The following is a 24,636-nucleotide window of genomic DNA, read 5'->3' on the forward strand; positions in this document are numbered from 1 at the left end:
CGGCTAAGACTCTGAATGCCCAAAGCAAGGGGCCCAGGTTCAATCCCTGGTCAGGGAACTAGATCCCACATGACGCAACTGAAGATCTCGCATGCTGCAGCTAAGACCCAGTGCAGCCAAATACATAAAGTATTTATGATAAATAAAGACGCAGGAAGGTTAAGCTGTTTGCGCTGATTTGCCTGAGATAGCCCCTCAGCCTCCCTGATTGACTCCTAGCTAACTCTCACAGACGCTTTTATCGGAGCTCTGTCTTCTCATCACCCAAGAGAAATTAGGTATTTTTAGATAAGACTCCTTTAAAACAGTGCACTAGGTTTTCCTACTAGTCACGTTAGGAGAGACAGTTTTATCTAAATGGATTCTAAAACAGGCAGCTCCTGTCCTCAGCGCAGCCGATTCCTTGATCGTCTTCAGTCAAGTGCGGGCTTGCATCATGTCTCTGTCCTAAGGGAATCGGTGTTTATGGCTGTGGGTGATCACGGCTTCAGAGGCTTGATCCTCGTTGTGGGGACGCTGGGCCAGCCAGAGAAAAGCACCGCTCCTGACCTTCCTTTGAGGCTGTAAAGTTGCCCTGGCTGTTTAGCCTTCAGCGGACGGCGGGAGGGATGGGGCAGGGACACGTGTTTGATCCTTGACACCCCCCACTTCCAATCTGGATATGCACGCCTTGAAGTTACTTTGAAAGGAACCAGGGTTAGGCGCAGGGAGAGAGTGCACGGATGTGAGGTTTGGCCGGCTGGGAGAGTGGGGAAGGGCTCCGGCCCCGGAGTGCACAGAAGAGTTCCCCGAGTGTGCGTGAGCGGGCACACGAATCCACGCGCCCTGTGCTCACGTGATTGGCCACCTGTTGGGCTTGTGCACGTTCTGTGTGCTTGTGGCGTGACAATGATTGTGAGCATCTAATAGCATAAAATTACTTACGGAGCTTACGTAATAGCTAATACCTGTATGGCCCTCACTAGACGCCAGCACCGTTCTGAGCAATTTACATAGATTTACCCAATTTTTACAAAACGCCAGTGAAGCGGCCTTTATCCGCGTTCCACAGATGAGAGAAGCTTGGTCCTGTGAGGTGACCTACCTTGTGCCGGGTCACCTGGCTACTAAGTGGCGGAGCTGGGACTCGTGCCTGGCCGTCTGGCTCCAGAGTCTGCGCTCTCGCCAGCTCTGTGCTGGGAAGAAGAACAGAAGGCGCCTGGTCTCCGCCACAATGGCCTCCATCTTCCGGATGAAGCTGGAGAGACGAGCATCCCTTGGGCACGCTGCTGGCTGCAGGGCTCCCTCCTTTCTGCCAACCCTCTGCCCCGAGACTCCCCTTTCCTCGCCCAGCAGGACCGCGGCCCTGAATCACTTTCAGACTCTCCCGGCAGTTCGTGGGCCATCCAGGGAGCTGAGCCCAGACACCACCAGCGCCCCTGCTGGGACAACACCCGGCATCAGCATTCTCAAAGTTCGCGATGCAAATTGGAAAACAAAGTCATGGGAAAGAGGCTCATTAATCACCTAGAGCAGTCTTTCCATTAGCGTAATCCCTAGTTATGACAATTTGCTAATTCATTGGAGCTGAAGTGTGGCGGCTAAGTCCCTGCACCTGTGGGTATCTCTCCAGAGCAGGTGCGTGGGGCACAGGCAGCGTGTCTTCCTGGGAGGGGGCGAGGTGCAGGCCTGCTTTCCACGGGGCTCCCCACTCTGGGATCCTCATCTCAGAGCCAGTGTGGGGATGCCTTCGTCAGCTGCTCTTGAGGGCTGGTCTCTGTGGACCACGTGTGACAGCCAGGTGTTCAGAGTCCGGTGCTTCCCTCTCTTGGGAGAGACCCAGGCCTCCACCCGCTGGCTGCACCTTCCCCACGGGAGGAGCTGATGGAATGAACAGTTGTTTTTCTAAAGTGTCAGACTGGCTCATGGTAAACTTCAGTCCTATACGCACAGGCAGGATCTCAAAAACTGCTCTGTGGTTTTGAGGCATCCTCTGCAGCCCGTGCCCAAATGTTTCACGCTAATGGGCTGGCAGAAAATGAGAGGGAAGATATTTTATTAAGTTTCTGCACCTTCCTTGCCTCTGGATCTGTTTTTCCAAGATTTGACCACAAATTTCCATTGTCCCCAGGCTTCTCTGGTGGCTCCAAGGTGAAGAATCCGCTTGCTAATGCAGGAGATGCAGGAGACACAAGTTCAGTCCCTGGATTGGGAGGATCCCCTAAAGAAGAAAGTGGCAACCCCTCCCCCACAGTATTCTTGCCTGGAAAACTACCATGGACAGAGGAGCCTGGTGGGCAGCAGTCCATGGGGTCGCAGAGAGTCAGACAGGACTTAGTGACAAAACACACACACATCCATGGTTCCCATGACACACAGAAGGTTAACCAAGACAACATGTGTGGAGACATTTGTAAGCAAAACAGTTCTGCACAGGTATAGACTAGGTGTAATTAACAATGATGTGTCACTAACAGTCCTAAGATATGATCTTTGTGTGATAGACGGGGTTTCTTAAAGTAGGGAAGACCTCACCTTGGTCAGTCTTCTCATCCCCAGCAGCTCCTGCAGCCCACATCATAGGTGTTGACGTGCTGGCATGGATCCAGGCCCGCCCACTGGCAGGAAGGCTCTTGGGGGCACTTGTACCCCCACGGGTGCAAGCACAGTGTCCATTCATAGTGGTCTGGCTGGGGTGATGGCTGGAGTGGAGATGGATTCTAGAGGATGTCCCAGATGACATGAAGTTCAAGCTTGAGATGGGTGGTGGTCACCAGGAGGCCAAGGCCGAAGAGGGTTCCAGGCTGGGGGGTGCGGGAGTCAGGGCCCCGAGGCAGCAAACAGCCTGTCTGTCACCGGTCCCAGTGGTTTGGCTTGGCTGGTGCACACCGAGTCCTCCAGGTCTGCGGGGGAGAGATCAGCCTGGGAAAACTTGCGGAGAAGTTGTGTAGCCTCCATGGGAGCTGGGATTTTATCCCTAGGGTGCTTGAAGGGCTTCCTGGCTAGGGGCAGTGTGGTTGCACTCGATTTAGGAGGCTGGAATGACCACTCCCCTTGTCTCCGCCCCCTGGTTTGGTGTGGGATGTCCATGATGTCCCTGCTGCAGGATCGTACCCCCCGGTCCTGGAAGTGAGGCGGGAGGGCCTGTGAGGCCAGGGTGTACAGGTCCTGCTTCTCGGTTCTCGGCCAGGCCGCTGAAAGGTGTGGAGTTGAAGTGGAGAACCCGCCAGCGTTGGGGTTCCCGTTGGGCTACGGGCTGCCTGACCCCATCTATGCTCTGTGGGTTTACTGGGGAACCAGCGCGGGGGCCCCACTCTGAGCCTGGTGTGTGAGGGACGCGGGACAAGGCCTCTCAGAGCCAGGGAATCACCCTTCCCAAGTGATGGTGTCCTGGTTGTTCCTCGTTTTCTGGTTTTGAAGCATGTAAGCCTTTCTCTTCTAGCAGATTTTAGGCTTGAAGAAGGGACTGGGAGATGCTACCATCGGAGAGCTGGGCTGAGTCACTTCTGCCACCTCCATGCCATCTCTCTGTCCCCAAAGAGCCGTGTCCTCTGCCTCTCGCCAGTCGGGGAGGGCCGCGAGGTGCAGGCCGGCGTTCAGTGCAGGGCTCCCTAACCCGAGGGTGCGGCAGTGAGTGGTCATAAGCTGTGGCCCAGGGTCGTCGTCACTTAAAGCCGCTGCATCACTCCTGGAGAAGCTCTCGTCCAGTTGACTTTTACAGCCTCCCAGCCCTGCGGCTCTGAATTAGGGACTTGGAGACGGGAAGCCTGGCCTTGGCCCCAGGCGCTCACCGCGGCCTTGTCCGGGAACAGTTGTGGCCATAAATACCCATGGCCCGGAGTGGCCGGTGCTACCTGGGGAGTTAGGCAGGGAGCCCAGTGCTGAGCAGTGGCCCGCGGGCTTCCTGCTGGTGCTCGAAGCTGGCCGCTCTGGGGCTGCCTGCTCATCAGCCTGGCAAGTTTGAGTACAGGGTAGCAGTGGAAGCTTAAACTGAGCCAGGGCCAGCCTGGGCCTCTTGGCTCCCCGCCTCTGAGACGTGAGTGAACTGAGGTGGCTCCAGGGAACTCAGCTGTGGCTGAGGCAGGAAGCTGCAGGCTCAGAGGGCACTGTGAAGGGGCCATGTGGCTCCTTGGAAGAGCCAGAAGTCGCCTGTGGGAGGCCTCAGAGGCAGAATGAACGTGTGTTGGGTGAACTGAGCAGGGCGCTTGGGGTTTCTTATGTTCCAGGTGCACAGGGTTTGTTGATGGGTTTGTGCTCGTGGGTGTGGCTGGGAGACTTGGAAAGCCTGACTGGCACCAGCAGTGGCCTACAGTCCCCCTGCTGCAAGAGTAGATCGTGGGGACAAGAAAACATCCACTGACTTGGAATCTTAATTGCAGTCTCCCAAGTGAGTGTTGCTGTTTTAGTCGCTAAGTTGTGTCCAACTCTTTTGTGACCCCATGCACCATAGCCTGCCAGGCTCTTTCATACATGGAATTCTCCAGGCAAGAATACTGGAGTGGGTTGCCATGCTCTTCTCCAGGGGATCTTCCTGACCCAGGGATTGAACCTGCCTATCCTGTATTGCAGGCAGAGTCTTCACCAGGGAGCCAGAGGGGAAGCCCTTCCCAGGTGACTGCTGCTGCTAAGTCGCTTCAGTCGTGTCCGACTCTGTGCGACCCCATAGATGGCAGCCAACCAGGCTCCGCCGTCCCTGGGATTCCCCAGGCAAGAACGCTGGAGTGGGTTGCCCTTTCCTTCTCCAGTGCATGAAAGTGAAAAGTGAAAGTGAAGTCGCTCAGTCGTGTCGGACTCTTCGCGACCACGGCTTAAAGGGAAGTCAGGCTCTTCAGCACCACGAACAGTGCCCTCTGTGTGGGAGGAAGGCGGCTGGCTGGCCGCGCTCCTGCTGGGAGCAGACAGGGTCCTGGCCCTGTGCACTGGTGTCCTTATTTATCAAGTGGGAGTCACAGGTCCCTGCTTCCAGTTTACTGTGAGGAGTCCGTGCAGTGTTTATAGCAAAGTATCTGAAAGTGGGAGCCGTATCATGGGCTCCGGGGTGGGATGGACTCAATCCTGCCACTTCCTAGCTGTGTTCTCTTTTCTCCTTATCCCCATGGGCCTGAGGTTTGTTTGTTTGTTTGTTTGCTTAAATCTCTGAGATGGAAATAATAGTCCCTGTCTTATACCCACCACATTCTCAGGTTTTAATTTGAAAATAGCAAGTATTTTTAAACTGAGAAGATCCATGCTAAACACTTAGCGCTGGGCCTCCCTCATGGGACTCACTTTGGAAATGCTCTCTTTGCAGCAGTAGTAGTGATGGGAATTACCGTCTATCATCATCATTCTTTTCTGACCTCTTGCCCTGAACGCCAGAGTCCGGGTATTTAAGAAAGAGCAGCCACTGCCGCATCCACCGTCCTCACTATAGCATTGTCATCCGGGCTGTGAGAGTGGCTGATTAGGGTCTCGGTAGCCAGGGTTGTGTTCTTGTGTCCAGGCTCAGACACAAGGCTGTTTTGGTGGCTTATGGGGCCGAAGGGGAGGGGGATGCCCATGCAGGTAATTGGCTTTATTAGCTCAGCTGTATAATTTTATGGCTCATGTCCGAGAGCAAATTAATACAGAAATATGCTATTAGAATGGCTTCCAAAGCCCCAGTGCCACTTGGCAACTTTGTGATTACTCACTGGCTCACTCGCTCTTCTAACTGATCATTTCAGAGCTCTGCATCCTGGCTGTGCTCGTCAGGCACTATTTCTGTTCTTCAAGCGCCATGTGTGATCAGCCTCAAAAGCCTGCCATGATTTTTTTTTTAAACAAGAGGCAGTAAGCTGCCATATTCTGAAGTCTTAATTTCATATAAGTGAAAATAACCCCCAGAGAGTCAGGAAAGAAGACAGGAAAAAGCGAGCACACGCACGTGGCCCCTGCACCACCTACCTGGGGTGCTGACTCATGCCAGCGTGCATTTAGTCCTCAGTGTTCATGGAGCAGCCACGGTGACTGGGGCACTGGTCCAGACACCACTAGGAGGGCTCTGCCCTTGCACGGCTGACAGTCCAGGGGTGGAGCCAGACAGCAGGAGACACACACATCTGGTGGGGTCGCTGAGGGTCTCTGGAGCAGAGGCAGCTCAGGGAAGCCTTCCTGGAGGAGGTGAGGTCTGGGAAGAGAGTTAAAGGATGAGTATAGTGAGGAGGCAGAAAAGGGCAGGGAGCAGCATTTCCAGGCAAAGAGCATAGAATGTGGAGACTGGAGTTCCAAGAAAGCACATGGTGTTTTGGAAGAAAGGAAACAGGGTCAAGGTAGCCAGAGAAGGGCCTGGGTGGAGGTGGCAGGCCTGGAGAGGTAGGCAGGGGCTCCTGCGTGCTCTGGGCTCCGACAGCTTGGCCCGAGCTCCTGTCTCAGACCCCCTGCCGTGTGTGGCTAGCTGGCCCTCTTGGGCCCTGGCAGGAGGGACCCCGGAACTCTGGTCTCCGTTCCCTCCAGGCCTTGGCGCCCCTTGCTGCCCGCCCCGGCCTGTTCTGCTCCGCCAGCCTGGCTCCATCCTGGCACGGCTGTCCTCCGGCTGGACAGGCGCAGTGGCCTGTTCCTGCGTTGTCGTCCTTCTTGGAGTGTGAGCCTCCCGAGTTTCAGGCTCATGTGCGGTCATTTCAGCGTGCTCAGTGCTTCTCACCACGCCTCGCTCGCTTCAGACACACTCGGTGTGTTCGTTGAGTGCCGTTAACTTGCTAAAGGAGGAAAGTAACAGGATTCTCCCCACTTTCCCGGTCACTAGAGAGTGTCAGAGCTATAGTCTTCCCTTTTGATTGGGGCTTAAATGCTGCGGCTTTCATTTATGTAGGAAAAGGTAAAGCAGTTTACAGCTGTGTTTCTGAGGACCACACGGGCTGTTTAATATTAGCACCTTGGAGACATCTATTTTCTGCACTTCTAAACCCAATTTCTTCATCCACTGATACTTGCTGAGAGGCAGTATGACTTCCTCAATTATGAACTTGCCTGAGTGAGCACGTTCGTAATAATATGTGTAATTACATCAAGATGTATAACGCGACAGACGTGGAAGCAGCATGAAACCGACACGTGTAGAGAAACACGTTGGGCTGTATTGAACAGTGAGCCACAGTTTGCACGCTCTTTAGGAAAAACAACCTTCCCTCTTCTTTATTTCCCCCAGCAAGAATGGCTGCTGGATTGAACCTATCTGGGTGGATTTCCCTTCTTCACACAACAGCTCAATTTATCAGATTTGGTGGTGGAGAGTGGGGGGAGAGGCCCTTGACACATCTTCATACCTGTTTCCCACATATCTGACCAACCCTTGAGAGGAGGAGGCCGTTCAACCACTGTGTAGGGTTTCCTGTCTGTCAAGAAACTTGTAGAACTTCTCCTCCGGGCCCTGGGCTTGGCGATCACAGAGTTTTCCTTAACGACGCTCACCCATCTCTGAAGCGCACGGGCGAGGCGAGTGTGGAGGGCCTCCTGAACCAGCTGGTCTTGGAGCACCTGCAGCTGGCTCCTCTGCTGTGGGGTGAGTACTGCCCGTCACCTCTGGGTGTGCGCGCTCCTTTGTTCAGAACTCGCGGGCTCGCGTTTGGTGCTGCTGTGTGCCGAGGTCTTCAGGGAACTGGGCAGGGAGGTCTGTGTCTCTCCCGAGCTTGGTCTGCGGGTGTCCGGTCAGCACAGCCTTATGGCCGGGCTGCTGCCCTCTGAGCTCAGGCGTGGTGACAGTGCGGATCCCCTTGCTGCAGAACCCGCATCCTCCGTGGTGCATTTACGGTGTCTGCATGGATGTGACTTCTGCAGACACTTGTGCTCCTCGAGTGATGAGTGAAGACGTGGTGGGCAGGAGCGAGGGGGTGGTTCCTCCTGGCTCCTGGATGAGCTGAGTTTGTTTGGTAAACGCCGTAACTTACCCCAGTACTTGGCCCAAGAGAGCGCTGGAAGGTGGCGCTTAGAGCAAGGTGTTTGAACGCTTGTTGCCTGTCACACCTGCAACGTTCACCCCAGTCTGTGCCTTCCTAAATAGCAGTGGAAATTTTTGTTGAGAAACAAGCTCAAATGTAGAATTGTTGTTGAAATGAGAGTCTGTATTATTCTCTGGAAATGATCCCGACATGTAATCTGTGCTGGGTCAGATGCAGACAATCATGGATGTGCCTTCTTTCTCTGCTTTAACCCAGAAACTGTTGTGAGTCAGTAGCTGGTCTTTCCTCCAGTTAATTCATTAGTTTGACCTCCTGGTTTTGCACTCTAGAGACACAGGAGAATTACCCCAGGGGCTGGAGGAGAAAGACAGACCTCTCCCCCTGATGTTCCCTCACTGGTCTTCAGTTTGTGAGAACCCCTCGAGCTGCCCGGGACTGCCCACTCTCCTGGGCTCCCCACTCCCATGGGTGAAGGTTGTTGGGGGTCCGGTGAGCAGTGCCGACGTGGCAGCTGTGAGTGGACTGAGCCTGACACCCGGGGGCTCCTTCCTCGGAATCTGCCTGCCTCGCTGGTCCAGCCCAAGTGAGAGGAGGTGGATGGTTGTTTCTGCAGAACGTGTCTCAGTTTGCACCTCTCAGGGTGTCCCTCCCTTTCCTAGCTCAGAAAACTTTGTCTCTCGGCGGCCTGGGCTCAGACAGCGACTTCCACCGGACACGCTGGCCGAGGAGGGTCGGACACCCAGCCCTCCTGCCCCCGGGGCTGGGCAGGCCCCAGGAATCCAGCCCTAGGAAACAGTGACACAAAGTGTGTACCCAGGCATCGAGTCAGTCAAAAGAAGGGAGTGCTCCAAGGCACCGGCCGATGGGGAGTGAGCCCCGTGGGGATCAGACTCCTTCCGGAGATGGGGTGGGGGGCACCCTGCTGGGTTTGCGCTGGTCTCCCTATAGGTGTTTTCCTTGTCGTATGTCATGTGCACACCAGTGCCGGTATTAAGGATTGTATCCTGGAGGAGATGCATGAGTTGTTACACCACAGGATCAGGACTCAAAGGCGTTTCCTCCAGGAGGTCTCGTGGGCCCAGCACCTTCAGGCCCCCAGCAGCATTCAGTGCGGCCTGGGTCTTGTCTCCGAGGGTCCACACGCCCCAGAAACACCGCGTGATATCTCTCTGTTCCGTGTCATGATTAATTTAACTGTCGCCACGTCTGGCAGTTTCCAGGGAATATCCGTCTGCATGCATTTTTCTCTGATTTTCCTCAGCTTGCTCGTTTTGGAGTTATGAAGTCAAAAGACGTGGGATTTTTAAGGCTTTGGGGCTGTTTCGTGGAGTGGACGTCTGACTCTTGACTGTTGATGGTGCCGTGGGCGTTGTGGGAGCCCGAGTTTTTGCGGTGACTTTCCCACCCCATAGAGCGTAGTTCCAGGTCAGGGGCCGAGAGGTGAGACCGTGAGTTTTGTCTGCCCACCTGCTGCCCCGGGCTGGCCTCCCCGGCCCACCGTCTGTCTGCACTGGGCTGGGGCTTCATCCCCGGCCCCAGTGCACACCACCTGCCCCGTCCCTGTCACCTGTGCCGTAGAGCCAACATCTCAGGGTCACTGGCTCCTTTCTGCATCACTCAGGCTGTCCTGGTTTTTCAGAGGCAAGGTTCCTTACCCTGGAACCTTGACCTTCCCATTCATTCGCTTCACAAAAGCAATATATTCTTGTTATAGAAAAGCAGGGCAAATCAGAAAAATTCAATGGAGAAAAATTATCTTTTTCCACTCTTGCACCCCCAAAACCAGTCTCTATTTCGTCTCATTTTTGTGCCTTTCTAAGTCTTTCTGCTGTCCCCCAGTTCACATTTTGTTCGCCGAGATGATCATACCACTCTTGTACTCTGTGTCCTTTTTTTTTTTAATACTTGAGAAAACAAGTATTTCTCACGTTATGAGCACGTCTTACACTTGCCGTTCAGGTCCTCGTTATCCTTTCATCACGTTGACGCAGGCTGATTTACTGCTTGTCCTGGTGTCCGGGTGCCTCTGCTCTTTGGAGGTGTTTGCTGTTATGTAAGTTGCTCGCACCGGCTGCGCACAGAGCCTTTCTGTGTCTCGGGGCCATGGCCCCCGTGGGAAGGCCCTGACATGACTCCTGCCCTGCGGGCCGGTGCCAGAGACCACAGCGCCTGTGCCAGCACTGCCGCTCACCGGGCCGCTGATGGGGCCCACTGGGACTGATGTCGTGTGGGGGTCCCGGAGGAGAGGAAGCCAGGTTCTGGGCTGGCTCCAAGACTGTGTGCGTTCCTTCTGCAGAGCGTCTCAGGGCAAGGTGGGACAGAGGGCAGGGCAGAGCCCCGGCAGGGCTGGGGAGGGGCCTGGGGCAGGACCCCTACTCAGCTGCCTCCTGTCTCTGTTCGTCTGGGAGCAGAACCGCGGGCTGGGGGAGGCTACATTCCCACAAGGGTGGGAGCCTGGCAGAGCCTAGCAGGCCTCCTGACGGCCTGAGTCGAGGGCCGGTCCAGCTGTTTCCATGGATACCGGGTGGTGGTGACTAGCAGACCGAGCAGTTTCTCACACTGATTTGACTGTCCCACGGCGCTGCCCCGTCTCCCTCCCCAGCTGACAGCACTGTCCTCGTCCCGGCCTCTCAGATGCACAGCGCCTGGTCTGCGCTGGCGAGCCCTGGTCAGGTGTTGGCTACACCGTGGACAGCATGCTTTCAGTGCACATCCTCCAGATAATCGCCGAGCAGACCCCCGCCACACTGCTGAGCTGTGATGTGCAGGAAGCTCTTGTGGGCACGAGGGCAATGCCCGTCTGGGAGACAGTGGCCAGGTGGTGCCTTGTGTGGGGTCACCCACTGCTGTGCCCCAGAGAACCACATACCCTCATATTGGGGAACAAGACGCTGTGCCTAAACTCTCTATGCAGTTTGTCTGACCCGTGCAAGTCTTCAGGTCATAATTACCATCCCCCTGTTACAAATTGGGTGCTAGTTTTAGCAGGTCTTGTAAGGTCTTCATAGAACCGTTCAGCTTCAGCTTCTTGCGCGTTACTGGTTGGGTCTTAGACTTGGATTATGCCTTGAAATGAACAGAGATCATTCTTTCGTTTTTGAGATTGCACCCAAGTACTGCATTTTGGACTCTTTTGTTGACTATCAGGGCTATTCCATTTCTTCTAAGGGATTCTTGCCCACAGTAGTAGGTATAATGGTTATCTGAGTTAAATTCTCTTCTTCTCAGAGCTATTTGTAAGGCCTCCTCAGACAGCCATTTTGCTTTTTTGCATTTCTTTTTCCTGGGGATGGTCTTGATCGCTGCCTCCTGTACAATGTCACGAACCTCTGTCCATAGTTCATCAGTCACTCTGTCTATCAGATCTGGTTCCTTAAATCTATTTGTCACTTCCACTATATAATCATAAGGGATTTGATTTAGGTCATACCTGAATGATTTAGTGGTTTTCCTCACTTTCTTCAATTTAAATCTGAATTTGGCAATAAGGAGTTCATGATCTGAGCCACAGTCAGCTCCTGGTCTTGTTTTTGCTGACTGTATACAGCTTCTCTATCTTTGTCTGCACAGAATATAATCAGTCTGATTTCAGTGTTGGCCATCTGGTGATGTCCACGTGTAGAGTCTTCTCTTGTGTTGTTGGAAGAGGGTGTTTGTTATGACCAGTGCGTTCTCTTGGCAAAACTCTGTTAGCCTTTGCCCTGCTTCATTCTGTACTCCAGGGCCAAATTCCAATCACAAAGAAAGGAAATGCCAAAGAATGCTCAAACTACCACACAATTGCACTCATCTCACATGGTAGTAAAGTAATGCTCAAAATTCTCCAGCCAGGCTTCAGCAATACATGAACCGTGAACTTCCAGACGTTCAAGCTGGTTTTAGAAAAGGCAGAGGAACCAGAGATCAAATTGCCAAAATCCGCTGGATCATCAAAAAAGCAAGAGAGGTCCAGAAAAATATCCATTTCTGCTTTATTCACTATGCTAAAGCCTTTGACTGTGTGGATCACAATAAACTGTGGAAAATTCTGAAGGAGATGGGAATACCAGACCACCTGACCAGCCTCTTGAGAAACTTGTATGCAGGTCAGGAAGCAACAGTTAGAACTGGACAGGGAACAACAGACTGGTTCCAAATAGGAAAAGGAGTACGTCAAGGCTGTATATTGTCACTCTGCTTATTTAACTTATATGCAGTGTACATCATGAGAAACGCTGGGCTGGATGAAGCACAAGCTGGAATCAAGATTGCTGGGAGAAATATCAATAACCTCAGATATGCAGATGACATGACCCTTATGGCAGAAAGTGAAGAAGAACTAAAGAGCCTCTTGATGAAAGTGAAAGAGGAGAGTGAAAAAATTGGCTTAAAGCTCAACATTCAGAAAACTAATATCATGGCATCTGGTCCCATCACTTCATGGCAAATAGATGGGGAAGCAGTGGAAACAGTTTTTTTCAGTTATTTTTATGGGCTCCAAAATCACTGCAGATAGAGACTATGGCCATGAAATTAAAAGACACTTGTTCCTTGGAAGAAAAGCTATGACCCACCTAGACAGCATATTAAAAAGCAAGAGTCATTAGTTTGCCAACAAAGGTCCGTCTAGTCAAAGCTATGGTTTTTTCAGTAGTCATGTGTGAATGTGAGAGTTGGACCATAAAGAAAGCTGAGCACTGAAGAATTGAAGCTTTTGAACTGTGGTGTTGGAGAAAACTCTTGAGAGTCCCTTGGACTGCAAGGAGATCCAACCAGTCCATCCTAAAGGAGACCAGTCCTGAATATTCATTGGAAGGACTGATACTGAAGCTGAAACTCTGATACTTTGGCCACCTGGTGCAAATAATTGACTCATTGGAAAAGACGCTGATCCTGGGAAAGATTGAAGGCAGGAGGAGAAGGGGACGGCAGAGGATAAGATGGTGGGGTGACATCACCAACTTGATGGACGTGAGTTTGAGCAAGCTGCGGGAGTTGGTGATGGATAGGGAAGCCTGGCGTGCTGCAGTCTTTGGGGTTGCAAAGAGTCAGACATGACTGAGCGACTGAACTGAACTGTTACAAATTAGGAAACAGACTTGTGGGATGTTTGTTGCATGAAGTTACAGGGAATACACAGATTCTTGGATGGGTGAATCCATCCATCTGCACCCAGGTGCTGGGGACCCAGAGGTAAATTAGACTTGATCCCTGCCACTGCTGGTCTGATGCAGGTAGAGGATCCCAGGTCGGTTGACAGACCATCCCCACGCAGCCTGGTGTGCTTGCCAGCTGTCCTGGAAGCAGCAGCCAGAGGCAGCCCTGGACCCTGACACCTGCAGTCACCTGTCTCAAAGGAGTGCGCTTGGGACGAAGCACAGCCCACAGCCCTGACGAGGCTCACAGGCCTCCCTGGGGACAGAACCACTGCAGGGTGCTGTGGGTTCGTCGTGTCTGAATGTTGCTTCGTCTGCCTCAGTGGCCCCTCGTGCATTGTCCACCTCCGCCCAGGAGTCTGGACCCAGGCGCTCCAGGCAGCCAGCCTGTCCTGTGCCAGAACTCCGGCTGCTCCCGCCCTCCCGGGGCTCTCGGGGAGACGCATCCCAAGTCCTGCAGAACGTCCTCTCATCGAGCTGGTACCTGGAGGCCTCAGTGGGGGATCGTCAGTTTGTTTATGTCATGAGATTCGTGGGCGAAAGGCCACACTTGTGTCTTTGGACACACACGGCTGTGTGTGGCCCAGGCTTCCCTGGCAGCTGAGCTGCCCGCTGACCTCCATCTCCTTAGCTTAGCGATGTTGAGGTAGCTTAGCGATGGTGCTGGGCTGTGCGTTCTCCCCCACAGCCCACGTTCCAAAGAACTGTGCCTGGGAAGAGTGCCAGCACTCAGGCCCCCTGACCAGGCCAGGTGTATAGGGCCAGGTTAGCCAGACTTTGGTGAGTCCCAGATGCCAGAAACCCAGATATGATCCTTGGGTTGGGGAGATTCCCCTGGAGAAGGAAATGACCACCCACTCCAGTATTGTTGCCTGGAGAATCCCTTGGGCAGAGGAGCCTGGGGGGCTGTAGTCCCTGGGGTCACGCAGAGTCAGACCCGATGAAGTGCTTGTCAGCAGCAGCAGAGGCTGACGGGCTGAGGACCCCTCCCCGACGCTGGGCAGTGGCGAGTGGTCATCTGGTCTGAAGCCCGGCTGGCCCGGGGGTGGGTGCAGGGAAGCCAAGGGGCTGAGTCATTGTCTCTTTGGCCCCTTTGCCAAATATAATTATGTAAATTGATTTTTAAAAGGGGAGAAAATTTATAAAAGAAGATAAAACATCCAGAGTGTGTGTACCTCCCTGGGTACCTTGGGAGAACTTTCTGCCACTCTCCTTTCTTTCTTAATGACACAGGCTGGGTCTCCTTCCATATGGAGATACTCACACATGTAGGTGGAGCTGCAACAGTCTTTTTAATGGCAGGCAAGATGTATGTAATTTATTTACTCTGTATCTTTTGATGGACCTTTAGCATCTTTTGCTATTATCAACATTGTTGCAACAAATATCCTTACAAGTAGCCTAGTGCTCCCAGGAGTGAGTCAAGCTGGAAATTACTCTTTTAAATTTAGCAATCTCTTAAAAAAAAAAAAACCTTATATTTTTATATCATACTTAGAAAGACTTTCCTCATTTAGCTTATATTAAAAAAAATCTAATACTTTCATGGACTCAGTTGTTTTAACATTGAAATCTTTTATTTATCTGGAATTTTTTAAGGCGTGAGTAGTGAGGCATGGAGCCACCTTTTCTTTTTCCGGAAAACTGGCTAGTTATCCACAAGTTACTTAATGAATAATTTGTCTTCTCCTTGGAGAAGGAAATGGCAATCCACTCTGGTATTATTGCCTGGAAAATCCCATGGATGGAGGAGCCTGGTAGGCTACAGTCCATGGGGTCGCAAAGAGTCGGACGCGACTGAGCGACTTCACTTTTTTCTTTCTTCATAAATAAGCAATGCCATTTTCACATATGCGTAGGAAAATCTTTGAATTCTCTTCCATTAACCTGTCTGTCCACTAGCCAGTGCCACCCTTGTGCGTGTAAGTTCACAGTGTACTTGAATATTGGCTTGGGTAATCCTCTTCCGTCTTTTTCTTGCATTTGTTCCTTTGTTTATTTAAATATTGTGGCGAGAAAACACATAATACAAATTTGCCATCTTAATCTTCCTTAAGGGTGCCGTTAAGGCTAGTGTTAATTGTATTTTTGTTATTATGCCAAAGATCTGTAGAATTTTTTCGTTTTGTAAAATCAACCCTATACCCGTTGAACATCTTTCATATGTATTTTTCTGACTTCAGTAAGAGCTTACGTAGCTCACTTTTTAAAAAAGAAAATTTCTGTAGGTCTTTAACTGCCTTTTTGAGGTTTTTTTTCCCCCTATTTTTGCTTCTTTTATATAATTTTGCTTCCTCTTTTTTTTTTTTTTTCTGATTGAGCAAGCTAACACATGATCTACTTTCTTGATTAATTATATCCGCTGTCTCTTTTCTAATTCAATAATTCTTCTATCTTTACTAATTTTTTTTCTGCCTGATTTGAGCTTATATTATTTTCCCCTCACTTACTGGGTTGGACATCATTCATTTAAAATTTCCTATTATTAGTCTAGTTTTATGGGGCTATGAATTTTCCTATGATTCTATTTCCTATGATTTCCATTTCTGCTTCCTGTAGTATGGCTCTAACCATATTCTGGTATTAAAATTTCTCATATTGGGTATTTTCAGGCATCCTTTGATTTTAGTTTGCTTCATCTTCATCTTTATCTGAGCCTTTTTGTCTTCTCCTTTTGTTGTGAATTTGTAGTGTAACAGCACTGCGATCAGTTTAATACTATTCTCACCTCTTAGAATTTACTGAGATTTCTTTGTGGATGGTTTTTTGTGTCTGACTACTCCATGGACATTTAAAAGGAAGGCTTATTCCTTGTTTTAAGTGTGTTGAGTTGAAATGTGTCACCCGGCTCTACCTTACCAATTTGCTTAGGGTTTTAAGATCCTTCCTTATTTGATCTCACTTGGACTTTGAGAAGTGAATTACAATTACTGCTAACATGGATCGTCTTCACCCTGATGGCCTTCTGTCCATCAATGTAATTCTGTCTTGTAATATGTGCAGGATGAAAGCTGATGGGCTTTAGTGCATAGAAGTCATAATTCTTCTCACTTTGTTGTGCCTTTTACCATTTTAAGTGTCTTTGTCTGTCTCCTCTAATGTTTTTGCCCTTTATTCAATCTGGTATGATCCTATAATTCCCATCCTTGCTTTGTTTTTGTTTGGTTGATGTATCTTTGCCTCTTGTTTTGGTTTAAACATTTGAGAATTACTTTTTTCCCCCCATGTGGTTCTCTTAGATCAAGCGTCGAGCTGAGTTTTGTTTGTGATCTAACTTCAGTGTCTTTTTGATTAATAAGTGAATTTAGACCACTTACATTCTTTGGTATGGCACATGTGTTTGGTCTTAACTGTCATAGATTCTGTTATGCTTTATTTTCTAGTAGTAGTTACTCATCTTGACTTTTGTGATCTGTGTCTTCTTGGTTTTGTTTTGTGTGATGATTTTTTTTTCTTCCTCTCCAAGCTCTCTTCTCTTGTTTCCCCATTCCCCCATCACGTTCTAAGGCCATGCCTGCCTTATTTTTCTCCACAGTTCTTATTATTCTCTGAAAGTTCATTACCAATGCAGGTTTCCCCCTCCTTGTCTCTCCACCCCTGCTGGAGTATAAGCTCCAGAGAGAGAGCCTGGTCTTTGCCACACTCTCAGAACCTGAAACGGTTGCTGGGACGTTTCAGTGACGGCGGAACGTATCAGCTGGGTAAATATTTGCTGAAGGGATTAATAATGTAACCTTCACAGTCTATCTCAGAAGCAGATAGTGTTATTTTTGTGCTTTAGGGGGACGGAAATGCAAAGCATCCGCGGGGTCATTCAGCCAGTGAGTGGCAGAGTGAAGACTGGAGCTCAGTCGCTGTGACTCCAGAGTCCATGTTTTCCCCACTTTTATGCCTCCTGGAATCATGATGAGCTGGTGACCTACAGCTGGATTTCACACCTAGGTCTACTGACTTCTAGCCAGAATTTCCTTAGGCTTTTAGAAGTAAAAGTAAGGAAAAAGAAAAAAAGGAGGGAGCAATTGTGTTATTTTTGACAGCCTGCAGAAAACTTGCAAGCACAGTGGTTAGAATTGTTTTCTGAGCTGCTTTAGAGTCCGTGGCTGGCTTGGTGCACCGTCATCCCAAACTCTGCATTTCCTACGCACAAGGAGTGTCCTTTGTTCCTGAAGGTTCCGGGTGGGGCTCAGAGCCACGGCCGCCTTCAGTCCGCATGTCTCTGGTCTCCAGCGGGCTGGGACAGTTCCTCAGGCTTTGCCTTTTTTTGTTTAACCTTGGTGCTTCCCTATATCACCAACCAGCCACGTGTGGATGCCCCCCACCTGGGTCCATGTGACGTGTCCTCGTGGTTAGAGTCAGTGCCCGCGTCCCTGGCAGGGGTCACACCTCTCAGATGACCCATGAGCTCTGTTGTCCCGCCGAGACAAAGGTGTTGGCCGCCTTGCTCCGCTGATAGGGCGCTGCCCACTGGCGTTCCCTCCTCTCAGGCTCCTTTATAATCACTAAGCATTCTGTGGGAAGGTGCTTTGAAACTTCGTAAACACCAACTACTCATCATACTACTCTTTGTCCCTTTACTCTGCATGGAGTCACCCTCCTCTACTTTACTACTCAGTGGATTAAGCATGTTACCATCATTATTCATTTTGACGCCCCGTGGGCACTCTGTCGGGCTGATTCCTGTTCCTGTCGACACGTCTCCATCATCCTCTGAACACGCCCTTGCTTCCTGGCACCAGGGGTCCCAGGTTCGCTGTCGGGTACTGCTCTGACAGCATACATTTTCCCCAGGGCCTCAATTCCCGTGAGTGAAGACCAGTGTTTAGAAACCGAGATGCAGACAGGAGAATAGCTGTCTGTCCCAGGGAGTTGCTACTCCCCAGCCTTCTCGGAGGGCAGAGCCCAGGGTATGCGTGGACCCGTAAGGACAGACTTGCCTGCACGCTCAGTGTCTCCTGTCTGTACCCACGGCCACCAGATCACCCTGACACTCGCATTCCAGTCCAGCACAGCAAGGCCCCTTCTGGTCTGTCCCCTTTCCCCACTTCCTGGGCGACGAGCAGTTGGCGTCCATTCTCTCTTGTGGAAATGCCAACCCGCCAGTACCCTCGCTGCAACCAGGTTCCCACCTCTGCCCCAGCCCTGCCCCCCTCTCAGCGTCTCAACTTCTTGACCTGCATGGGCGGATCCCAGTGGGGTGCAGATGCCCTCCACACCCCCCTGGCCCCCCGTTCCCCCTGCCCTGGGCCCCTCCCTGCTGCCCATGCCACCCTTCCCCCACCCCGTCTCTGCTCCCCTTCCCCCCACCCCGTGGGGGGCTCTCAGCTAGCAGCTTCCCTGCATCCCAGCTCCATCTCTTGCCGATGGCCCAGCCTCCTCCCTCCCCGTCCCCTGTGCCCCTTCTGCTGCTCCTCAATCACTGCCTTCTGTGCTGCTGCCCAGGGTGTCCTACTGGCAGTGGTCCTCCCTGCCTCAGGTTGTCCTGCCAGCCCCTGTCACCAGGGACAGCCCCGCAAGGCCAGCATTTGGGTTGCAGACTCCTCCTGGACTCATGTGGCTTCCTTGTGTCGTGCAGAGCACCCAAGGCTGCTGCCCATCCGGAGGGGCTGTCGCGCCCACTGCCCTGGTGGCCCTGCCTTTCCTCCTCCAAGGCCCAGGTCCCCTGTGGCCCTGCCCCCATCGCCTCCCCTGCGCCGGCCATCCTCAGCACAGTCGCAGTGAGCACCGGCCCGTATGGGTGCCCCATGCTCTGTCCGTCGGCCGTGCCAGCTTCGCGCCCTCGGGCCAGCGGTGCCTCCATATTCTTCTTAAGTTGCCCCCGTCTCGCCATCTGAGGTGGAAGCCCTTTGAGTACAGACACAGGATCAGCCTCTTATTTCCCTGGCTTCACTGGGGAAGATGCTGAAGAGTGTATATGCCTGGTTTTCAGTCTGCAAGATGCTCACAGGTCCATGTGGCCTCAGAGCCTGGAAGATGCCCTGTGGGGGAGATGGCCCGGTCGTGCCGGCTCACAGAGGACAGCTGGGGGCGTGCGGCCAGGAGGGCGCCTTGCCTGAGGTCTCCCTCCCAGGACACCGAGCCTAGGCCTCTGACTCCCTCTGTGCTGCTGCCCTGAGACCTGGAACCCGGCGTCAGGTCAGTGATGGAAGTGCGGGCAGCTTTCGGGGGCGTGAGGAGGGGCCTGTGCCAGAATCTGGGCCCAGTTCCCCCAAGAAGAGCAGGCACTGGTCAGGAGGCTTGAGCCGTCTTCTTGAGCAGCCAGGGAGGGGCTGCAGGGGGAGTGGGGTGAGACCAGGGGCATCCGCTTCTCCTCAGCCTTGGTTCCAGCTCACTCACCTCCACTTCCGGGTGGACTTGGGAGGCAGCTGCCCTGGGCTGGAGTCCTGGCTTCATGACCCCAGTGACTGTCTTGACCTAAGGCCTGGGAGATGGCCGTGAGGCTCAGCAGTCAACCAATAATAAACGTGAGCCTGCTCCACAAGGAGTCTCTTAGGGCACTCGGGCCTGCCCCTGAGTAGTTAAAATTCCAGCCCTGTGCCCCTGCCCCACCCAGACTGCCTGGGCAGACGGGTGACCCAGGCGGGACCCGCGTTTGAACCCCCAGTGGCAGGCAGTGCCGACCCCTAGGCCCTCGATGCCTGAGTCCTGGCCGGGAACCGCTGGGCTTTCTGGCCATCCCGGGGCGTGTCGCCGTTGCCCCAAATCCCAGCTTCTATTTCCAGCCCTCCACAGGGAGAAGGCTGCTCACTGCCCGCGCCGGCAGGCCCTCCGTGTCTCACCAGTGGGTGCGTATTTTTAGCTGCAGCATTCAGAGCAAGGCTGCCAGTGAGACGGTGCGTGCGGGGTGCATGTGGTGGTGGTGGTGATGGAGGGGGTGCCTCCGCCTTCCCCATGTGGGCAAGTCTGCCATCTCAGCCTTTCTCAAAGGCCAAAGCATCTTTTCTAGACGTGGCAGGGAAGGCCCGGCCAGTGTGGGCCTGCTGCCGGAGGCTTGGGCGAGGGAGCAGTAGGATGCCCGAGTGGGGAGCTGGCGCCTGGTCCTGCCCATGGGCACAGCAGCTCAGCCACCTCCCCACCACCAGAAGGAGGGGCCTCACTGGCCATCTGGCCCCACCTGGGGGCTGGCCCCAGACGTCTGGGGGCAGCAGCCCAGAGGCTGCTGGGGTGGCCGAAGGGGAGCCTGGTCAGTTACAGCACAGCCAACACCCGGGGACTGTGCCGGGTTCCTGCAGGGGGGTCGTCTGCAGAGGGAAGCACCCCCCACCCCTGCAGGGGACTGCAGGGGACGCTGTTCCTGTCGCACTGGGGAGTGGCAGGGCTGGCTCCGTCTTGTTTTCCCCAGCCTGGCGGGGCACTCTGCCTGAGGCCCACCCTCCCTGGCTGCAGCGGGATCCAGGCCGTACGGTGGCCCCTATCCGTCTGCTCACTCCTCCCTCGTTCATTTCTTCACAGGGAGCCATGTCCTTGGCAAGTTCTTTGGCTCTCCAGGTGCTGAGCCAAGCCCCAGACTCTGCAGGAGCCGAAAGGGGCCTTGGGAAGCATCTCATGTATTTGTTCTCCCACTTGGCATTAAGTTTAACCAATTCCTGTTGGCTTTTTCTCGTGGAGAAGATGAGCCAGATGACCTTCCATGTGTATTTTTGGAAGTACCTGCTGAGATAAAGGCCCAGGCCTCGGGTGGGGTTTCTGGTTTCCCAATCAGAGGAGGGGCCCTGGGGCTGTGCCACCGGCTTCCGTGCCAGGACATGGGGGCGGGCCCCTGGCAGCCCATCCCTGCTCAGTGGTGTCTCAGCCTAGACCAGACGGACTTAGGCCTGCTAAGCACAAGGCCGAGCAGGGGCAAAGGGCCACAGTGCGCGTGTTTGCGTCTCAGGAGGCCCGAGGGACGTGGTGGGGCTGTGCAGAGCTTGGGTCTTCCTGATGGAGGTGTGGCCAGGAGGCAGGGGCGGGAGGGGGCAGGCACTGGCCTTCCCCTTGCCCTCGAGGCCTGGCCTTTGGGGCGTGCTCAGGGGCACAGGCATCTCCATTTGGTGCGTGGAGAAACAGCTCACAGTTCTGACCACTCACCCAAGATTGAACATCTGGAAGTTGGGCTGGGTCAGGGCCCCGGGCTCGCCATCCCAGGGCTCCTTGTGCCCCTGAGATCAGCCAGCAGAGGGGAAGACATGCCTTTTCCTGGTTCAGGGACAGCTGCGTGCCCTACACTGACGGCCTCCACGGCCTCGCCCAGAGCTGCCCTCTGGCCCCTGTGAACAGCTGAGCAGACAGGTCCTGACAGGAGGGGCGGCCTGACTGGGTCTCCTTCAAGTCGCCCAGGGTGGTGGTGTCCGAGCCGAGCCCCCTGCAGCCCAGGCTGGGAGGGGCGCATGTCTGGACGCAGAAGCTCTGGCTTTAGTCGTGGGCCCGAGTGACTGTGGATTGGTGATTCTGCCCGAGTGCTCACTCCCTCCTCCCCTGACAGTCCTTCCCTTGGGTGGACGGCAGCTGGAGTGACGGACCACGTGCACGGCCATGACCGTGGAGACGCCCTCGGCGGGGAGCTCACGGGAGGTGGGTGTGGACGGGTCCGCTCCCTCGGGGTCCTGTGTTCGCAGAAGTAGAGCTGGTCTTCCTCCTGTGGTCTGTCCCTCTCGCTCAGCCGCCACCAGACAGGGCTCCTGGCTCCCCTCGATTTTACCCTCCGTTTCTGTGTCTCACCCACGTTATTTGAAATGTGCTAAATAAGCACTGAACAGATGCTTAAGAGAGAGTGTTTGAAATTAAGCTGTTTAATTTCTTAGGAAGGAAAGGAGGTCTGGAAGCAAATGTGGGTCAGCTCAAGCTGCAATGCTAAGAGGTTTGGGGGGTGAAATATCTCCTTCCCATTTGAGGCATGGACAAAGGAAGCCATCCTTTAAAAGGCTCTGGCTTCAGGGCCACTTTGAAGCCAGACCTTGAGCCTGACAAGGCAGCTTCAAAGACTCCGCTGCTGACCTTTTCCAGGCGGCTCCTGACAACATCCTTCTCCCTGAGGCCTTGGCCAGTGCTTCGTCACCGGACGGTTGATCGAGTCCAGCAGCTGGAAAAAACAAGCCGAGCGACCTTCGCTCTCAGAGATGTCAGTTTTCTCAGAGGGTCGGCCCCATGGCTCGAAACGCCTTTCCCCAGCCTCCCTTGGTGGTGGGAGATGTTCAGATCCTGGTGGAACAGAGAAATGCAGGGCAGCGCGCTGTCTGCCGGAACCACAGCAGAAGCCGCATGCCCGGGTCCTCCTCCTCAGGTCCGAGGCGTCTCCTCACAGAACCGCAGTCTCTGGGTCTAAATGGACCACGGTCCCGGTTTGTGGGGCTGAGTGGGAGGGTAATGGACACAGTGTGTCCCCGGCCTCTGTCTAGCCGGGGTGTGTGGTGCACGTTACCTTCTCAGCAGTAGGAGCTGATCAGACTCACGGATCGGCTGAGCTTGGCCATTGTGTCGAGGGCTGCTGGATCCTCTGTGTTCCCCTTTGCAGACAGCTGACCACTTCCTGCAGGTGTTTCTTCCCTGTCCACCCAAAGTGCACTCTTTCTAGTGGAGGAAGCCCTGTTTTTTGAGGGTGGGGCAAAGTTCATCACAACAAGGCACCAAGGGCAGGATGGCAAGGCAGACGTGATCGCTGTGCTTTGTCACAGAGGGGAGCCGGGCCAGAGACTCGGAGCACCGGCCACAGTCCCCCCCCTGCAGGTTCCACAGCTCGTCCCCTGTCTAGGTTGGATGGGCAGCGGCAGCCGCTCCAGGCACGCGTGGAAGCCCGTTCCTCCTGACGGCGTATGTGGCCCTGATGGAACGTCCATGAGTTCAGCCATGGGAAGGTGCCAGAGAGCCACTTCCTGCCAGCCTGTGACATACCCGCTCAGCCAGGGCCACACGGTTCCTGGGATCTGCAGGCTGCATTGTCTGCTTATTTCAGCCTTGTCAAGAAGCAGCTGTGTTCAGGGGCCCAGTGGGGGCAGGAACCCTCGACTCTGCCAGAGGCCTGGAGAGAGGCCACCCTGGGGTCGGGGGAAGGGACCAGTCAGCACCTGCTTCCTGGGCACACACCGTGAACCCCGCTGAGGGCCTGGAACGGGGGTCCGGGAGGCTGGCTGGTAGGAGATGCTGAGGGCAGTGTAGCCTGGCCTGGTGGAAGGACCTGGGCCTCGGGTGTCCTGAGCCTGGGTCCTGGCTTATCCGAGGACCTTGAGCATGTCGTGAGGACTGTTGAAACCACCCTGTGCTCGGGGCTCGGGACACGGCATCAGAGAGGCTCAGAGCCTGGTTTCAGGGAGCGCTTGCCACCACCCGCCCTGCCCCACCACCACCCGTGGCCCTCAGTGGCATGACAGCATTGAGGCGGTGCGGCAAGCAGGGAGCAGGGTGGGCAGGCAGTAGCGGTGGGTTTCCTGGGGAGCGGCCGGAGGAGGTGGCGTGGGCAGAGATAAGAGGAGGTGGGGGCAGTGCGGGCCTGCGGATGCTGTGTGTCAGGGTGGGGCTCTCCATGGGGCCGAGTGCCTGGAGCCCAGACGGTGAGGGGCAGCTGAGTCGGGCGAGCACCAGCTCCTGTGGCCTTGGCAGGGGGCGGGGCGGATTGTTATCCCTTTCCAACCTTGGCTAAGTCCCCAGTCCAGCGAGTGATGAGGCATCTAGAGAGTCCAGATGCGTGTGTTTCACAGCAGGAAGACGCGGGGGCCCCACCTGTGGCCTGTGCTCTTTGTGAGACAGGAGGGGAGATCGAGTCATGGGACTAGGGACACCGTGGATGCTGGAGGGCTGAGGTGTAGGGAGGCGTCAGGAGCTTGGCCGCAGTCAGAGCTCATTAGACACATGCTGAGTTAGTGCAGGAGGAGGCCAGGAGGGATGCGGTCAACAAAGGGGCAGATTCAGTTCCCAGATGAAATAGGGAAGGGGGAGGGAGGCGGTCACCCTGGAGCGGAGGCTGGTAGGTGCCACGCCCAACAGACGGACGGAAGCTTCTCTGTCCACCCACCCACGCTTCCGGAGAGTATGGGCTGGGCCCCATGGGACGGGGGAGCAGGTGGGGCCTGGAGCAGAGGATTGTTCCGGGACTGCGTTTCTGGCTGGGGTGGGGGAGGGTACTGTGGCCCTTGCGCAATTCTATTCCCCATCCCCCGCCCCTCGCCAACCTGAAACCCGGGGGAGGACATGGATGGGTCGCACAGCCTTGTCGGGGAGGCCTGGGCGATGGCTGGGAGCGAGACCGCCCTTGGTCGTCTCCTTCTCAGACACAGAAGCTGCCCGGCCGCCATTAGGAGGAAGCGTGCATTTGCCCTGCTTCCCGAAGCTGTGGTGCGTGGTCAGCTACACGCCTTTTGTTTTCTGGAAGCACAAACCATTATGCAGAAATCCAGCCTTGCTTAGTAAGCACCGGAAAGCCCCAAGTTCACTAGATGTCTCGGGGTCACGGGGTCCCCGGGGTCATGGGGTCACAGGGTGGGCGAGCAACCCCGATGGCTGCTCCTGCGTTGGGCACACAGGACGGGGTGCCACGCCAGGGAGGGGGCGGTTGCAGGCCCCTGTGAGCCCTGAGCTGGGGCGCGGGGCTCAGACCACACAGCTGCCTGGGCCTCCAGGGCTTGGATTCAAGTCAGTGC

The 24,636-nt window shown here is 54.3% G+C and overlaps 1 protein-coding gene across 5 annotated transcripts in view; it reads left to right on the forward strand.

Moving 5' to 3' along the window:
* TRAPPC9 (trafficking protein particle complex subunit 9) overlaps positions 1-24,636 on the forward strand; it is a 386,772-nt gene that overhangs the window by 291,439 nt on the left and 70,697 nt on the right. For all 5 annotated transcript variants that reach the window (XM_070382719.1, XM_070382718.1, XM_070382722.1 and 2 more), the window contains one exon: positions 7,407-7,498. In XM_070382719.1, the coding sequence (XP_070238820.1) occupies positions 7,407-7,498 (92 nt within the window). The remainder of the gene's footprint in view (positions 1-7,406; positions 7,499-24,636) is intronic.

Source organism: Bos mutus, chromosome 14 (assembly GCF_027580195.1).
Source record: "Bos mutus isolate GX-2022 chromosome 14, NWIPB_WYAK_1.1, whole genome shotgun sequence".
Lineage (NCBI taxonomy): Eukaryota > Metazoa > Chordata > Mammalia > Artiodactyla > Bovidae > Bos > Bos mutus.